The sequence below is a fragment of the Colletes gigas genome, unplaced genomic scaffold, assembly GCF_013123115.1.
Source record: "Colletes gigas isolate AHSC1104 unplaced genomic scaffold, ASM1312311v1 Colletes_gigas_Sc00010, whole genome shotgun sequence".
NCBI classification, from domain to species: domain Eukaryota; kingdom Metazoa; phylum Arthropoda; class Insecta; order Hymenoptera; family Colletidae; genus Colletes; species Colletes gigas.
In genome coordinates, this window is record NW_025106639.1 from 2946706 (window position 1) to 2965838 (window position 19133).

At 42.0% G+C, this 19133-nt stretch overlaps 1 protein-coding gene and 1 long non-coding RNA gene across 3 annotated transcripts in view; one reads left to right on the forward strand and one right to left on the reverse strand.

Moving 5' to 3' along the window:
* The first annotated feature begins 249 nt into the window (after positions 1-249).
* Positions 250-3973, forward strand: LOC122397605. The gene is made up of 2 exons (XR_006259136.1): positions 250-2626; positions 2726-3973. It is a non-coding gene; the product is annotated as an uncharacterized LOC122397605 (long non-coding RNA).
* Positions 2067-19133, reverse strand: part of LOC122397603 (synapse-associated protein 1) — a 106605-nt gene continuing 89538 nt past the window's right edge. The window contains exons 6-9 of one of the 2 annotated variants that reach the window (XM_043396855.1): positions 18518-18657; positions 17468-17589; positions 12732-12902; positions 2067-5596 (exon numbers count right to left, since the gene is read on the reverse strand). In XM_043396855.1, coding sequence (XP_043252790.1) covers positions 5415-5596; positions 12732-12902; positions 17468-17589; positions 18518-18657 — 615 coding nt within the window. In that variant the 3' untranslated portion in view covers positions 2067-5414. Of the gene's footprint in view, positions 5597-9282; positions 10186-12731; positions 12903-17467; positions 17590-18517; positions 18658-19133 lie in introns of those variants that run through there. The other variant, XM_043396856.1, reaches the window with a different exon arrangement.

Here is a 19133-nt window from a genome sequence, read left to right on the forward strand (position 1 = left end):
TCTTGTTATTTTCTCATTGTTTCCAGAGCCCGTACTTCGACAACTAGTTTTTAAATAAGCGTCGAACCAGCTTACAATCACAGACACATTTAAAAGTGTTTTGACCTCTTAAAAATAATTATCAACATACATACCCTGAACTCTGTGTTTGCATTTAGGTAGTGTATACCCTTGCAGAAAGTGCTTGGATAGGAGCAGGTTGGCAGGTTAAACATGCTGCTTATCACTCGATTATGGTATTTTGTTCCAGTTTATTTTTCAAGAGGTACACGACCTTTATTGTTACATTCCGCAATTATATTAATTAATTTCTTAATAGTTTCGGAATTTAATGTTTGCCTCATTCTCGTTAGTTATTCATTAATATATTATCATACTTTCAATGGAGTCAACAACATATATATATATTTTTTATTTATTTTCATATGTATATATGTATATCATTTATACATATATGCGTATCGGGTGTATGTTCATTCTTACAAGTGAATGCACTGTACCATAGGATAGCTTTATTACACAATTCACAGAGTCGTATTTGTAATAAGGGGATTGCCGAAGTACACCATACACATGGTCGTGAAATTAATTTGTTTCTGTCTCGAATCATTTCGGAGAGAAAGACGTTCGCTTATCGGACAATTACGTTCCTGATTCGTTTGCTGTTCATCCGACCGTTATGGAAACGACGAGGGGCCGCTCGCCGATGCGTGTACTTTTTCTCGCGTCTCAGTCAAGGCAAGAGGACAGAAAAACACGGGACTATATTTTTCCTTTTTTTTGTTTTTGTTTATTTTACTCGCGAACGTCGCACGCGCGAAGAAATATAACAGGAGGATCGCACGGTGAATCAATAGAATACATACAATAGGTCGCCAACGAAAGACTCAACATCGCAATAGAATTCACATACTCGGCGCGGCTTAAGAAATACACGATTATCGCCTCGGGGATTCCGTTCAGCCACATATATATGTATATATATATTTATATGTATAACACTGTTGGTGTACGCATACGCGTGTATCTCTGTCTTCCATCAACTCTGACAAACTTAGGCCCGAATCTTTGCGACATATCCTTAATGTACATATATACGTATATTTATATATTTATATTCAATATAACATGTATACATCCACCTAACGACTAGTGCGAATGAAACACGCGCACGCGGTGAACCAGCGCGTTGAGTTCAGAATTAGTCTTTTCCTTCGTCTTCTCGAAGAATCAGGCCTTTTTTTTTTTTTTCGTGAATTTCTATGCGGCGGACAAGACAAGTGGCGCCTCTTTCTTTTTTAAGTACGCCGAGTTCGCCGTTTCCCGGGGAGAATTGACGAATGATCTGCACTCAACATAGCGGCGTACGCGAAACGAACGTCTCGACGGGAAATTCAACGATTTCGCTTGTAAATTTAGCCGTTGTTACTCGGCCATTTTGTAAAGTACAGGGACAGTTTACACGGTACGGTCAATGCAAGCAAAAAAAAAAGAAAAAAATATCGTACTATGCAGTTACCGTGACCACTAATGCACGATTGAATTTCCACCACTCGCGGCGAGATCTGACCCAGCAGAGAAGGAAAGAGAATCGATCAAACGAAACGAAGAATACGCTACGCTGCGAAAGTAAAATTTTGATTCTCGACCATTATAGGCTACATAACCTAACATTTGTTTCGGTACTTATTCTCGTAACCTTGTTAAAATTCACCAATTCTGTTCAAATGAATTTTTCTAGTATCATAATGACAAATCCTGTCACCCATATATAGGTGGCGCGGCAGTCAAAATGTTTAAGAAGCCGAACCAAGGTTAAGTTTTCCTCCTCTTGCAGAGATGGGCAAACGTCTAGTCTAGATACAAATTTCGAATAGCGAATAGAATATAAACAACCTTTGAATTTGAATCGTGGAACAGAATTTTGTACTCAGGGAATAAGTATTCACGAAGTGAATTAATTATCATAGGTTGCTTCGATTTGAAAGAAAGTTTTGCCAATCTCATCCTCGCAAGACTAAACAAACGCGTAATGTAATCTTCCCCGTATTCGTTTTACGTTTAACGTATCTTATGCGTACTTTGTACAAATTTGACGCGCTCGGTGTAAGCTGTTCGTTGCGCGCTATTTTGGTTCGTGCTATTGGAAACGAGTACGTTGTAAAACCAAGTCGCTGCGTCCCGACTTGAATCAAAGCAATTTTGATGATTGTTTTGCACGCGGAACGCGACGGTTTATCGTCTCCGCGGTTTTCTCTTTATCCACAAATTGTTGTTTTGCCCCAGTTCCATCGAGAGCAAGGGAATTATTGGACGGCATGTCGCACGGAGAAAATCATTGTCGAGGAATTGTTGTTGCGACCTACAACGACTATATGCGACTCTTGCTCCATCGATTCGCCGACTTCTACGTTTTTTTTATCGCGGACACTGACGTGGGAAGGACCTAATCCTGTCGCCTGTTTCAACGCTAGATTTACGGAACCCGTCGATTCAATTGGAGTTAAGTTACAGAACTCATAAACATCATTCGTTAATAATATGGTAACGATATATCCTAAATAATAACGATGTGCAATCAATGTCCGTAAATCTAGAGTTTCAACTTTGAATAGCTGTAGGGTTTGTAAGTAAATTGATATAGTAATGACAACTTATGTGCCCTATAACTTAATAATAATTTAATAATAAGTAAAATATCATTAATGTAGAAATTTGCTTGCAGATCCGACAGTTACTCAAACTTGGTTAACGTGTTTTTACAGGATGATGAAAGGCTGTTGCAACGCGTGAAATATTGGACCTAGACGCTTGATAATTGCAAAGACATAACTATATGTTATATACTGAATGTCGGGTTGTTTTATCGAAGGTGTAATTATGTTGTTCTTCGTTCGTTAACGAACCATTTTGTTTCAGCTGTAGCTGGTGTTCCAGCTGGTAGTTTATTATATACAACGTTTAACATACGGTATGTAACATCAAGTACTTATAGCTCTAAAATTACCGAGTATCTACGTCTAATGTTTTATACGTTTCAACAGGTTCAGTCCTTCCTCTGTGAGATCGCAGTGAATATACTCAACATCAAGCGCGATACGTGTAACAAATACCACAGCTAGTTTAACAAAAGAACAATCATATCCCTGGCGACGCGAACATCAACAATACGTCTCGCAATGATATAAATAATCTCTCGATCGATCGTTACGGACCTCTCTGTCCGCGTATCGGGACAGATCGCGCAAGATAATACCAAAGATCGGGCAAAATTTTCTTCGAACAATAGACGACGAATAGCGATACAGTATAGCGATTTATTTGCGTCGTTTATTTAATCGAACAGTTATATAGATAAGTCTTTATTCGTTCAACGTAAAACTTAAAATTCTAATTTTGATAAAACGAACTAACGGGTAAAAAGTTTGTTCATCATTAATTCCTTACACGACATTTTTATCTACGAATTCTGCCCATCCCTGGATAGATCGTCGCGGAGCGGATCGTGAATACGCTCGTCGAAATCGAGTTGCTTTTGGCAATGCGAAAAATCCACGATAAAGCATATCCGTTATCTTTTGTGTCTGTGTATTTTTTTGTTTCTCACTTCTAGCGGAAAAGCGTGTCCGACAGTTGAGTTTGTAAAAAATAAAGTCGACGATACGGGTCGATCCGTTCGAAACGGTGTCCTTCGGCACACGGCAGTGTAATAATATCGGAATGTTCTCGATCCTTCGAACCCGATGAAGAGCGTTTCAATTTTGTTTTTCTATTTTTTTTTTTTACTGTTCGAGTCGTATTCCGTAGCACAGTGCATTTCGAGTTAACAGCGCCAACCGCGTTCGATGTCGCGGCTGGCACGATTTTCATTTTCAATATTTTTTTTTTGTTGTTCTTTTGTTAAATATCTTAACGATCGATATTATTACAAACGAGAAATGTTGAAATTTTTTTCGATTTCGATTTTTTTTTTTTTGGAGGGGAATACTTGGTTTTTTTTGTATGTTTTACATTCTTACACCGTCCTCGTAACCGAAGAACGTGTCGTGTAACAATTGACATAAGTGTGGCGTTAAAGTATATCCGTCATCAGTGTTTTCGCGTGCACGCCCGTCCACCGTTCGGTAGATCCACGGAGATCATCGATGGATGGAATCGACGGAGGTTCCAGAAGCGAGATCGATCGATCGGCAAAATAATTTACAGTCTGTACAAGCGTAAACGTGCCTAAACCCTTCTCTCCCATCTCTCAGCCGTTCCCCCCAGTTTCATTTTTAATCCCATCATCTTCATCGTGCTCGAGGATCGCAAACGTAGGTGCTGTCTGAGACAACAAACAAACCTGGAGAAGCGGAAACAAGGAAGAGACTCTTTTTATTTTCCTCTCCAGTCCCCCCTTTCTCTCCATCTTCTCCCTTTCCGTTGCAATTGTTCGAGGCGAACGAATGTCGTCTCAACCATCCCCATTTCCTCTTCCCTTCTCTCTTATTCTCACATTATTACACTCTACGCCCACGACACTCGGTAGTGGTCCTACCAGACAGTGCTCTCGATTTAACCGGTTTTATCGAGCTCCCGAATTTCAAGAGCGTCGCTCGTGACAGAAGATATTCACCGCTTAAGGTCACTTGTTCGACTGGAATTCACACGCGGTTGTCCCCACTTTCAGGTTCGCGTGCCACGACTCTCGACACGTAACGCACGTTATACTAGGTCGTTTCGCAAGTCACCGTATGCGTCTATGCGAATTTTAGGCATAATACAAACGTACAAACATAGTACTAGAGTTAAACACAAAAGGTACATCGACACTTTGTTCATAGAATCAGTAAAAGTCTTCTACCAGAACAAAGTTAATATTTTTCATGAGAACGTAAAGAACATTTAGAAGAATTCGTACATACATGCTCGAAACGACCTGATTTAACACGTACCTGGATACGATACGACTTTCTTTACGCTGTAAGGATGTTGCCTAGCACGGAGAGTCGAACACAAACAACACGCGCGTACCGAAGCTTCTACCGAACTGTAATCGTCGCCATGGTGCAACGCAATATGGCGCGTACTGGAAGTGACAAGATCCGCCGCCAGGTGGCGTTGCGTTCGCCAAACCGTCACGGTAGCTCTCTTACCGCAAGCGGTCAACATTTTTTGCCACGACTGTTTTAAGCATATAATGGGTTATCTTGAGCACAATGAATCCTCTCAAAGAGAGGAACAAAGCGGAAGGGAAGGTAAACAGAAAGGAGTATCCCCTCGCCTGGTGAAGCGATCCTCTCGCTCCCGGGAGGAAGGTCGATGGAAGAGAAAGATAGAAACCCACCCCGGCGATCTCTGACACCGTGCCCCAGGATCTCAATTGAAACGCGACGAGATCGTCTCTAACCGGTCGCAAAGAGGATCTCTTCGGCTCACTTGAGGTCCTCGTCGTCCACGTCGTTGGCTAAGAGGTCGTCGATCTGCTTCTCCCAATCGTCTTTATCCAACGCGGCGATCTCACCTACGGGCGCCGGGGCGCCGTTCTTTTCCTCGTTCCCGGTAACTACCTCGTAATCCTTCAGCTCAGCCTCCAAATCGCGTTCCCACTCTTCTTCTGCGGAGATTGACAAGCAGCGTTGTAGCTATTTTCAAGGGGGCCGCGCGCGGGCATCTCGTACGCGTGAGTCTGCACGTTTTATATTCATTTTTTTTTTCTTTTTTTTAAGGTGTAAATCTGTGTGTGTACGTTTCCGGAGCGAATCTGCACGGTGTGAAATTTCGCATCCGTGTAAATTTATACGCGGGAGGGAGAGCGTGTGTTCGCCACCGTTTAACACGAGTCGCGATTTTCCACGGGAGCTTTCAGCCTTCGTGTTCCTGTTTCTTCGCATCGATCTCGCGACGCGCGTGTCTTCTCCGTGCGCCGGTGTGCGACAATTAAATCGTGTTTCTGTGTGTGTGTGTTAGTGGGTTGAAGCGGGAAGGGGTACGTGGACACAAAAACTCAAACCACACAAGGACAGAGAACCGAGAAACGATGGGAGGGTGGAAACGCGAAACGGAACCGTGGAAGGCTTTCCGACGTGCCTCGCGACCGCGTGTCCCGTTTAATCTGCCCCGACTAGCGTTAAGAGGTTTGTCTAATTCACCAGTAGAACAAAATCAATCTCCTTTACGCGCGATGACGCCTCGATAGCGGCAAATTTCAAATTTTGTTAACCCCAGGCGACTCCTTGGACAGAAAGAAGCAATTTCTGCGCTCGACATTTATAAACTGAATATTTAATGGACCCACCGAATACTTTGAATAGAATATTCCAAGCGATGGTCGACAGTTTATACTTCGTTTATGGGTGCATAAAGCAGACAACGATGTTTGCGTTAAATTGTTTTAACAACGAAACGTGGTCTCATTGAGTTAAAAGATCTTCCCCGCACGGGGACGCTGTAACCACTTTAGAAACCCCTTTAACCTGTTTAAAACCATAATTATAAAGTTTGATGCTGAAATTTTAAAGCGATTGTTCGTGGAACTATATTTTTCAAGCTCGTCGACGCGATATTTGCAGAAAAAATGGAACGACCGATTTTTAAATTGTACAAACATGTAAAGTAAATATTCCTCTATTGTCCGTGGCAAAGTCAACTCGATCGAGATAGAAATCGAATTTTCAGACAGCTGCGATTTTGTTAAATTTTCAGATTCCTTTTTTATTTTATTTTTAGCTTAGTCCGCGCGACAGTGCAAATAAAACAAGTACACCCTATACGTTTGCGCTGCAGCGAACGTACAAAAATTTGAAATTGACGTTCCCGGTAATTTTCTTCGAAAGAAAGTTCTAAAATTGTCCAACGTTTACTGCAAAGAACTAAAAAGATCCATTAACGCGTTGGAAAATCATGCGTCACAGATGACGCTTGCTTTGTAGCGATTTTAATTATATATAAATAAAATTTATTAAACAGGCCAAACGAATATTTGGAATAACATATCACGCATAATGTGATGTATGGTCTACAGTTTTTACTTCATTTATTTACAATGCAAAATAAAAGGTTGGAAATAAAGACCTCGTGGAAATTAAGTTTACTTCGTTTGAGCTGACACAACGTTTCGTTACATTTACTGAAAATACCCGATAATGAAAAGTTATGATCAAACAATGGAGTCTGCATCGTTGAATAATTACTGAGTAAATTTTAATTACGGTCGAACAAATTAAATTTAAATTTCTGCAGTCTTCTTTCTACCCTGTTCAGGAGGCGAGCCTGTACGCAAAATTTGAAATTAGTTTTCATTCGAAAAAAAATCCTAAAAAATGATTCAATTTACCGAGAATTAGACAGACTCTTATCACGTTTGCTATCATCGTTCATTGTCAATTAGGAAACCGTACGCCACAGACTATACATTTGGAGTTATGTTCTGTTCGACGTAGAACATGCTTTTAACCATGTACAAATGAAACGTATTAAATAGGCCAATTGAATATTCCCAATAATACGTCAAATACTACGTGACACTGGTCTATAGTGTCATTTATTTATAACGAAATAGACAGTGTGACGCGTGGTAGCGAACGTGTTAATATCGATAGAGGCGAGACGAGCAAACTTTATTCGAACAACAGACAACGATTAAAAACTACAATTTACATCTAACGTGAAAATTTTCGTCGCACTTTAACGAGCAATAACAGTACTCGAAACGTTCGTCCAGATAAGAATTTTGGTCGTCTCTGTTATGGTCTTTCCAGGAAAAGCGACGCGAGTTTCGATAAATCTGTGTTCACGCGCGTCCCCGCTAAAACAATCGGAACCAAGACGAGCATCCGGGGTCGATTGATCGAGCCAGGTGAAACCCTATTCTCCAGGAACGCGATTTAAGTAATTACGTCCCGACGTGGGATTACGTTGAACGCGTCTGAGCACCCGCGGGGAATCAAAGTTAACTTGGCTGTCCAAAACTCTGCGCCTAAGAGCTTCGCGTGTAGCTTCCGGTCTCCCTTGGCTCGTTTCCTCCGACAGCAAATTATTAGGCTGTTTCTTTCCTCAAACCATAGTGTAAGATGTTGACTAGATACGTACTGACATCTACTTGGAGGGGTAAAAATGACTTGTTCTAGAAAACAAGTGTCCTTGGAAAGAAACATAACAGAAATTTTTGAAATTCAAAAGTTTACCTAAACTCTTCGACCCACATTGGCATACGCAGGCATACAAATTTTATACACGAAGTGAAAATAGAAAACTTAATAAAATTAACTGCCAATATGCTCAGACAAAAGCTACAACGGAAAATGAGTTACAAAAAAAAATTACAAAACAATTCATTTCGACCCCTTTGGCAGGTCCAGCGTTAAAAGAGTCGAGCCACTGTAACGGAGCGCCGAATTTTTTCGCCAGAGGGTTGACACCACCCCCGTTCTCCGTTTAGCACCCTTGGCTGTAACTATCGATTCGTCTTTACATGCGCCCTCCGCGTCGGAGTCTGCCCCGACGTTCGATGGCCTCACGAACGCCTATCGAGGCTCCCGTGTTTCCCAACCCCTTCTCGTTTTGTCGTTTCACCCCAGCGCTGTTCGTTTAATCGAGTATATTTTACAGTTTTCTCGTATTTTTTTTTGCCGTTGTTGTAATCGGTGTGCACCGGTGCGTGAAAATTCTTTCGCGTGCTCGTTCCGCGCGCCGCTCGAGCCTCCGTCCATACGGAAAACGCGGAACTCGCGTTAATTAATTCTCTACACCCCCCCGCGCCCTCCTCTCCGCCGTTCCACGTCGGCCCTTCTCCCGCCTCCGTCGCCCACCCCCCGAGAAGACTAAATTTTTTGGTGTTTTTCTTTTTTTTTTCTTTCTCTTGTTTCTATCGTTTATTATTTATTCTTATCCGCGATTTTATCGTGTTCGCTTCGGGCGGACGGGCGTGTAAACGCGATCGCCCCGTTCCCATCCATGGAGTTTTTAACACGTATTATAGGTTTAATCGGAAGGAAATCACTACAAAGAATTACACCCACGAGAGACGAGACGAAATTACACCTCGATCTTCGTTTATATATATTTTTTTTTTTTTTTTTTTTGGTAACTTTTTCTTTTTAAAACACGTATTGTCGTTCAACGAATTTCATTTATTTTTTTTTTTCTTTTTCTCTTTACCCCTATCCCTTCTGTCTTCGTTACCGCGTCGATACCTGTAACCCCCGTTAAATCACGACGCGTTTGTTGGTTGTTGCTCCGATTAAATTTTTCCCCTCCTGTGTTTATTTATTTTTTTTTTCGTTTTTTTTTTTTAAATACGCGTCTAAATCGTTTTTTTCTCGAAAAGGTTCAATTTTTCCGTCCACGCTCGATACCAACGTTCCCCGTTCGATTTCTTCCCCCTGGTTGCCTCGCCCGTTTGTTAACCGATCCGTAACGTTTTACAACACGGATAGAATCCACAAGAGACAATTATAATGAAGACAGACAGACGACAGACAGACACACAGACATTTAGTCGAGCGTTTAATCATTGATTATTACTCGATTTCGGGCTAAAGGAAATATAATCTTCTCTCGTTCTTCTTCCAATCATACTATCTCTCGGTGTCCATCCATCTCTCTCTTCGCCCCGCACGTGGCCAAAAAACTACTACGTTATTCACGCGTTAGCTTGATCACGGTTTCAAATTCGACGTATTCCCAAAACACGCTGTTTCCTCTCGCATGGTTGTTATTCTTCCGTCCTGCCCCCCACCCTCTCTCCCGATAACCTATTTTTGTACCGCGTTTAAGTAAGATGGCCCGCTCGATCCCGTTGGGTCGATCGCCGATAATTATCGACCGCGACGGAAATAACGATAACGGAAACCATCGCGCGGGCTACCCCTGAACCGCGAGACTGTCGCGTCCTATCGTCGCATCGATATCGGAAACGAGGAAAAAGAAATATCGGCAACGAAACGAAGGGGGATTGGGGAGGATCGAGATCCGGATCCGTGGGTGTCGGTGACACGCAAAACGGGAACGAGAACACAAAAGACGATAGAAGTAAAAAAAGAGAAAGGAAAAACCGAACAGAGGGAGGAGAGGGGTTCGAGGAGATCGTGAACGAGAATCGAGAAATCAACGTCGGTTTTTGAGACGGGAAAAGAAGCATGTCGTATTATTTTTGAAGGGGGTGTGATTTGGATAAGCTTTTATCGGGAACTCCTCTTCTTTAGGCTGTTGACAAAATAGAATGAAAAGCGGTCGTTTAGTCACATGAGGCATCATATTATGTCAGACGAGGTCGGGCAGGCTCGAGCAACTAACGAGAAGACAATGGTCTCCCGACTCGCATACAAGTAAATAGGATGGGGGGAGGGGGTTTCGTACTCGAGCAATCCCTACAGAAAGCACACTGATAGGAAAGTTGGACAAGCTGCTCCTCAACCGGGAACGGGTAACACAGACTACGGGGGTGACGACGACACTAAATGCTGGTGAAAAGGTGGAACATCGAGATCGAGTTTCACGATGACGTTGATTCACGCATATACTCACGGGGGAGGATGTATGCTTGGACACCCGTGTCTTGGGCATAGATCGCTCGATCGCAGGATTCTCTCCTTTCTTCCGTTTGCTCGCGTCGTCGATACTTACATCTTATGGACAGTCTATTTTTATGTAAATTTTTTCACTCTTTTAAGTTTCGAACCCTCGAAGGCCTTCTCCAGGATTTCAAGAATGCTAGAAATTAGTCAATTTTTAACCTGGTTGCCAGCCTTAACCTTTTTACAGCACTTACAGAGTTATGGTAGAAATTTTCATAGTTTTTAAAAATTATTCAATATTTTCATTAATTTGGGAGCGTTACCATGTGACACAGTTTGAAGTTTTATGAGCTTACTGCTGTACGAGTGTAATAAATACGATGAAAAACTAAAGGGATGTTGATATAGTCTACTGTGTGTAGATAAGAAGTTGTCTGACTAGTTATAGTATACTCTACTGTACACGAAACACTAAACTAAAGAAGGAGATTATACTGCAACTAGTCAGACCAGCCAACTTCTAATCTCTCAACTTATACACATAATCATCAGTTGTAAATTAAATACAATATAAAGTTAGAAATATAAATATTTATATATGATGAACCAACAAAACTAAGGCTGTTTCTTTGCGATCCAAAGTCATGAATGCACTCAACTTCTACACGTAAGTGTCAGTTATAATATAAATTAAATTCAATGTAAAGTTACAAATGTAAACGATGAAATTATATACGATGAACCACCAGAACTAAGGTCGTTTATTTTTAATCCATCCCATTCTCAAATTTTAATCCTGAAGAGGGTCTTCCACAGAGTCGAAACATCGATGCACTGAACTAATATAATCAAATTTGAAAAGAAGCTCGCATCGAATGGTTTATGTTTGCCAGGTGGATTCCGCCAGCAAACGGGAAGGAAAAAAGATATATTTCGTTGGTGGTCGTAACGGAACAACGCGCGAGTATCTGTTCAAGCATTGCGTTCCGTGGTTAATTGTTAAGGTGTGTGTACAAAAAACAGTACCGAAGTAACGTGCACACGTGGACTCTCTTCGAGGGTAGTCGATCGAGGACGCGGAGCGCGTCCGTGAACCACGAAGCACTCGAATTCTCGCGGCAAGTGTCCTCTTTCGCGTTCTGTTCGTATTTTTAAACCCGGGGGCGCGGATCGATGCTCATCATTAGCCGAGGATTTACAGTTAAGTGTAAGCCGTATCAATTATGTTACGAACGACTCCCGGCTATTCCTAGATAGTCACGCATCCAGCCACTGACCGTTCCCGGAACGGTTAATCTGATTGCAATCGATTAACACTTAGGCAACGGATCGAGCCTCGTCCCGACTGAGGAAATTCAGTACGCGAAATATTCGACACGCTTCGAATTCGATTACACCTTCGTCCGCTGCAATATCCGAGTGAAATAAAATTTCTAGAAATAGCGTTCGATAAAGGGAATACGGACACATTTTGCTTTATAACAGTACGAGATATACAGGGTGTTCTAGAGGCCAAAATAAGACGAAAATTAAGGATACTAATTTGTTGATTGAAGCTTCGTTAAAAAGTTAGAAACATTTCCGGCCACACGGTATATTTTCAGTAACTACTCGAATTTTTTTCTCGAAACTGGTTAGAAATTCGGAGGTATGTCTATTCACCAAAAATGATTGTATTTCACCCCCGCAACGGAAAATAATTTTTTTAGAACGATTTGAAAGTTTTCAATTTCGAAGAACTTCAGGGAAACAGATCAACGTGTGGTCAGACATGGCATTTTCGGTAATGGATTTTTTTCTCGAAACTGCGTAGGAATTCGAGGGTATGTCTATTCACCAAAAATGATTGTAGTTGACCCCTGCAATCGACAATAATTTTTCCAGAATGATTTGAAATTTTTTAATTTAATTTTTTAATAACTTTTTAACGAAGCCTTTTTATTTTTACCTCTGGAATCTCCCATTAAAATTTCTCCCAGGGGTGGCCGAACACCCTGCATAAAGCGTGATTCCACGTGAAAAAAAAAATAGAATTCGTCGATCCCTAAGTGTTAATCTAGGTAATCGAGTAAGATTTCGCGTGGTCCAGAAATTAAAGAATAGTAGAATTTTGTACGTTTTAACGAACAGACGAATAAAATGGAGGACACGTGGCACGACTTAGGAGATTGGTGCTTCGTGTTCTGGGCACTCGTCCTTCGCAAGCAAGGTTAACGACGACCAACGATCACTGACCTTTCGGTGGCTGCATCCCCAGCTTTTTCATGCCCTCTAGGACCTCTTCGAGGTCCGTGTCCGAGACCCTCATGCTATCGGACACGAATTCGTGGCCTGGCGAATCGGCCAACGCGCTGTTACTGCTGGTGGTCACGGTTCCGCTGGTTTCCCGGGGACTGGTCATGTGAACTGTTCGCAAGACAACACTCACGGCTAAACTAGAAGGGTCGGGAACTGCCTAACGCTAAGCTCTAGGCGTAACTAGGACTCGTTTAGTTTCCTTTGCATTGCAATTAATTGTTTTGTTGCCGGAAACCTCGCTGCACTTCCATTTACACGGCGAGATAATGATAAAATTGCGTCGAAAAACACCCAAAGTGGGCACAGTGGACTGGTTGGCTTTCTTTTCCGCTAGGATTCGAGGGAGTTGAAAAATTGAAGATACAATTAAAATTTCATAGAACACGATTCTGGAGAACTTATTACACCGACGTTGTAAGGACCGTCTCGAGTCCCCCGGGGAGCTACTCTGAATTCTTTTTGGTCTCGTTACTTTCTCGTTACGTTGTACGGTCCATCAACAACCGCGAAGACAAAGTTTTCAATGAAAACGCAGTTCCACGGAATGGAAACTATTCCGAGTCTCAGAGAATTCCGTCGACGTGGAAGTTTTTGCCTCCTCCGAAGCTCCGTGCTAATAGTTGGCTACTTAAACCGCAACATGTTCGAGTTTCTCGGTCACTTTCCGTTCCGGGGAACGTATTTACGCGGTTTTTCCCGTCGCAGGAGCAAAGCTAAACGTTGCGGTTCGCCGTCAACGAATTGCCAACTGCCGAAACGTCGACCGTGACGGCGCAAATTGAAATACGACAATACCAAATTCGTGCAAATACTGGGTCCTTGATAGAACGACGAAGTTCGAAAATGGCCATTTTTGGTACTGGTTGAAAATCAAATTCACTCATTTGATGGAAAAATTATAGTAAGAACGCCTACACGTTGAACTGCTATCCCAGTACTCGGAGATGAGTTTTTATTTGAAAATTTGCCCCTCATGCTCTGTCGTTCTCGAATTAAAATGTCTAATTAATAGTCTCTCCCTCTCTCATTCTGCCTGTCAACCCCTTCCACGTTCGTTCTATTCCCCCTCCTACTGTCACTTTGCTACTTTCTCACCTTTCCCTTATTTTCTCTCCTCACAGTTTGATAATTCTATCCGAATCCTTCCGAAAGCTTCCTTCTCAAATCCACCCATCCCCTCCGGTAGATTCCTTCCACGTTTCCATTAGCCCTCTGACGTCCCATTTCTCTATTTCTTTCTAAAATTCCCTAATCCTGCCACGTTCGATCACAGAGGCGCAATTCACTTCATCGTGTTCCATCCGTGGTTTCTTCCCAGCACGATGGTCTCTGTCTGAAGTAATTATTCATGACATTCCCCCGGAAGGGACTTTAGAAGATCTAGCAAAATATATTCTACTGGAGGTGCAATAATCTATCATAGAACTTCATTTGTTTCAAATAGAATTACATTCACGTACGAGTTCAGGTTTACCGAACCTCTATGAAAAATATAAAAAAGAGATGTAGAGAATATTTGAAACAAAATACTACACCAAAAAAGGAAATGGAACTCCATCTGTTTCAAATAGAATTATTTTTGCAGGACGAATGTTTTACTTTTCTATGAAAAATATAAAAAAGACAGTGGAGAATATTTGAAACAAAATACTGCGCCAAAAAAGAAAATAGAACTCCATTTGTTTCGAATAGAATTATTTTAGGTTTTACTAAATTTCTACGAAAAATATAAAAATGAGAGTGAAGAATACTGCACCGAAAAAGAAAAGATATCGTTAAGGGATGATACAGTCCTCAAGATAGTCTTCGATACTCTATTCAAATTTTCCCCCGTAACTATTGTTTGCATCTCCGCTTGGAAAAGTGCTGCAGCTTGACCCAGTTTCGGGAATCACCCTGTACACGTACACAGTACAATGCAGGAGACAGGTTTCGCGAAGAGGGAACGTTGTTCTTTTAAAAGAAAGGGAAAAAACAATTTAACTAATTTCCCCTAAAAGCAACCGAGTCACGATAGTCCCACAGAACCCATTGCACATGTTCATACGACTGATAACGATCCCAGTACGTTACTACATTTCGAAACGTCCCTACTGGGTTATGCACGTACGGATTCACAGTGCTGTTTCATTTTCAGGATTATTGCAATTTGTTTCACCGCTTCGTACGCGTCCGTATTATACAATAGCTCCGCGTGCATGGACATTTATAGTTGTCCCCTAACAACTTTACCCTTAAAGAGCATTCGTGAAAGCTCTATTATGCGTATGTAAAGCTCGAAATATCACGGCGAATGCAACTCGCTTAATTAACGCACCCACGTTTTTGTCTCGAAATGAATCTAACAAATAAACGGCGAATGTCAACCGTTGATCTTTCTATTATTTATAAACACTCTTAATTACGGTCTAAGTACGGCGGATCTTTATGCAAATTCATATTTTTATTAATACAATTAATGAAATCGGAGCTTTCTAGAGGGTTGTCTCAACCCCTGAATATAATAATTCGTATCTTACTTTAAATATTTCTTCTATTTTTGCATAACAAGTGCATTCTGTAGTTTTTTGAGAATTAAAATTTCTCATAAATGCATAGACATCCGCAGTCTGGTTATAACGTTCCAAATGAAACGCGATGGAATAATTCTCAAATTCTGTTGCAACGGGGTAGTCGAAATTGGCCATTTTCGATCCTCGTCCTCACGCCAAAGAAAACCATCCAACTTCGAAGACTCGAGGGGGTTTATCGAGCCGTATCTCGCGTAACCAGTGAACTTCGAACGGGTTCTTGGAAGCGCAGCGAGCCTCCGCGGATCGAATTCTCATTTAGCGATAGGGAAGACCACCGGTTCGATGCTCGGGAGACAGTCGTCGAAACGCGGAAGGGCGAAAAGCCTCCTGTATTTCCGTTTTATCCCATCGATTCGTCTCTTCCCGGTGGAAATTCCATTGTCTGTTTATTTATGGAGAACCCTTGGCCCCCTTCCGGTTCCGCGATTTAGGGACCCGATCGACGGTGGCCTCCCGACGTACCGGCGTGCTGATTTTCCGCCGAACGGGTATCAATATTTAATCCGGGAATTATCGTTTCACCCCGTATTAACGTTGCATTTATAATTCTGACGGTGGAGGTAATAGAGACGCGATTTCAATCAACCCGCGGCTCTATAATTTCGACCGCGACAACGCGTCTGGATACAAAAAGCCCCGACAACACGTTCGCAAATTGCGTTTAATCTTTTTCCATCGGTGATCGACGGTGGAACTTTCAAAAATGGTCAAAATCACTCGTAATTTTTAATAAAACTTGTGGAATATTTCACTCGATAAATAAGAAATACTTGATGAGAGCATGCAAAGATTAACTGTGACTTATAAATAGCGATCACGATAGATCGATCGTGTGAACACCGTCTAAGGAATACCACAGGTGACCAGGATTGGAACACATTTATAATTTAAACCGATGCTCGTTTCGGACGAAGCTATTTCCTCCATCGAATTCGTACGTTAAATGCAATTCTTGTTACTCCGATGTTTCACGATTAAGAGCGTTTCTCGTAAAGATCACGGACAGTTTGACACGCCAGCACGTTGTTCGCTGCTCGTCAACGGGCGGATAAATCTACGCGACGCATAAACTTCTCAAATGTGCCATGCAAGAAAGATCTCATCTCAGAAAAGGAGTCGTGGATCAGGCGTAAACGGATCACGACGCTCGTAAACGTTTCCCCGCCGGTCGTCGATTAGATTTTTCTCCGTGGCTCCTCGTTTCTCCAGCTATTGTTTACCAGCGTCGTGCTCCAATATTAAGGGGTTGAAATATCCTCTCGAGGAGATTCGGAGCCGAGCGTTTCGAAACTGCAATGCAAACTAGAAGGCAGCGAATACCAGAGAACAAACGGAAAGGGCGTGTGTACCTACGTAGCACGCTGGGCTCCCGGGCGATCGACCCTTTCGACGACCTCGATGATGCCCGACCATCGACTACCGATGACCTCTCAACCCCATCTTTCCGCGCGAGAACCAAGGAAACTCAATTGTGAGCACAATTCGCAACTGGTAGCGTTCTTTTCACACATTCCGTCATTACAGATTCGACAAAGAGTACGTTTTTGTTGACATTAGTTTGGAACACAGAAAAGAATCGAATGTTTCTACTCCACTTCGATGTATACAGAAGTGGTTCAAGTTTTCATTCTACCAGTTGAGTTGCAATAGTCTCATGAAATATTTCGAACAATACTGACTGTACCGAGCAAGTATCCATTCTTTCAAAAAGATTCGATTCGCGGCAGCAAGTGTCGCTGAACTTACCTTCTGCTCGCCCACAGAATAATACATCCTCTTCAGGAATACTCGCAAAAATCTGCACGGTTTACTGCTTTAATTATTAACTAAAATTGCAGATACGTATGATTAAATTTTTTAACGATATAACACGGAATAATTTCCTGAAGAGGAAGGATAGCGAACGATTTAGAAAATCGGGATACTTGCGTCTGTGAAATCGTTCCTTCCTCGAGAGTAGTGTCTCCTAGGAGGACGAGGCTGAGATCGAGGTCGAAAGGGTCGAGAGCAGAGGAGGATTATGCATGTGATGTGCACCGTGCGTAGAATAATAATACCGGCTAAGCGTGAAAAGTGACGGTCAGCTGACACGATCATTACCTTCAGTGGATGATAAATTCTGTTCGTTTTCCGCTTGGTGGGCCATTGCGTTTAACTCGTGGCTCTGGCGAAGAACCGACACCCGATAGAAGTAGTTTCTCCAAAAGTTCTCTTCCGATATACTGCGCGACAGGTAAATTAATCTCGGTGTGAACTTCAGGTCGATACAGGAGCCCCTCGGGTTCCGATTTACCGTAATCGGACACCAGTTTGGAAATTGCCAATTAACGCTGCCCGCGACACGGACCGATTTAATTTAGACCGGTAATTAATTGATTCGCACTCGCGCGCGAGAGTGCCGCGGCTCTCACGAATGCCTTTGGTTATCTCGCGATCGAGATATTAGCTTTCGAATCGCGTCCCAGCGATTGTTTCGCGAAATAAAGAGATATCGATCCCCATAGAAGTTCAATCGCGTACCGCACGAGCGACCCGAATACGTATCTTACGGTAAAATTATCTGAATTACAAAAGAAAAAGATAAAAGTTTGGCAATAATGGATTTTCCAGAGCTCTCTGAAATTATCTCTTGTCCTATATTTTTAGGAAGAAGCTTCATTTTTTGTATTTCAGATGACTTGCACGAGCAACAGTAGACGGTCGTAGAAAATTAAAATCGTTCTTCATCAAGAGAGAATTCAAACAATCCGAAGATATTTCTTAAAATTAAATTAAGGTTTCCTCTATCCACACTTTTACCGACGGTAAAGAACTGATTTTAACTTTTTTCTTTTCTTTATTCTTCATATTCCATATTCAATGCTTAAGTTCCCTCCGTCCACTATAACCAACTTCTTTTAAAAAATTCCGTATTGTTCCGTGAATTTGCTTCCTCTCCATTTTCTTCCAAAAGTTCGCTGGTCAATTTTGGCGCATTTAAAGATGCTTGATTTTACTAATAATTTCGCGAACAGAATTAAAGCACGGCCCAGTGGTTTACTGTTGGTTGATCGAACGATCGTCTACGGTTGCTCGCGATTAAAATATTCACGCCTGAAAGAAACTGATTTCCTCTTTGCGAAACGCAGAGAATGTTTAGGGAAAACTTACACTTTGGGTACTAATTCGAATCTCATTTTTTCCAAATTTAAATCCAAAGCGAGGGTCGCCTGGGCCATCGGTTGCACAGCCTCGAAGTCCCATGCAAAATCAACTCCTTCCGGCGGGGGCCTTAAGAAGTTTCTCTGATTCTGAAATCAATGTCCGCGGTGAATTATGCAGCGAACTTCGTCAACTTTGTCGGGCATAGTTTCGAACATCGACACGCGACGAGGAAAACCGTTCGCGTTCAGCGTGGTACAGTGACCGACTGGTCAGTAAACTTTCCTCCCCTGCAACGCTATCGACGATAAAAATCTCGGATTAACGAGAACCGGGGCCCAATTAAAGAACAATTTGCGATCCCGCTTACCGGTTTCCTGATTAATGCGACTAATGGCCCGTCACTTACGGAATTTAATTGTAACTTTAGCGATCGTCGTTAATTACGAGGCCGCCTATCGAATCTAATCACCGTCGAGAAGGATCACCGTATCAACGACACTTGATTAAATGCAATAATATTTTCTGCAAACTGCCAAATTAATACATTCTATTTTTCACTCGATATAAAAATATTGATTCTATTTTGGAAAATGAAACAAACGAGCTTCGCTTTTCTATATGG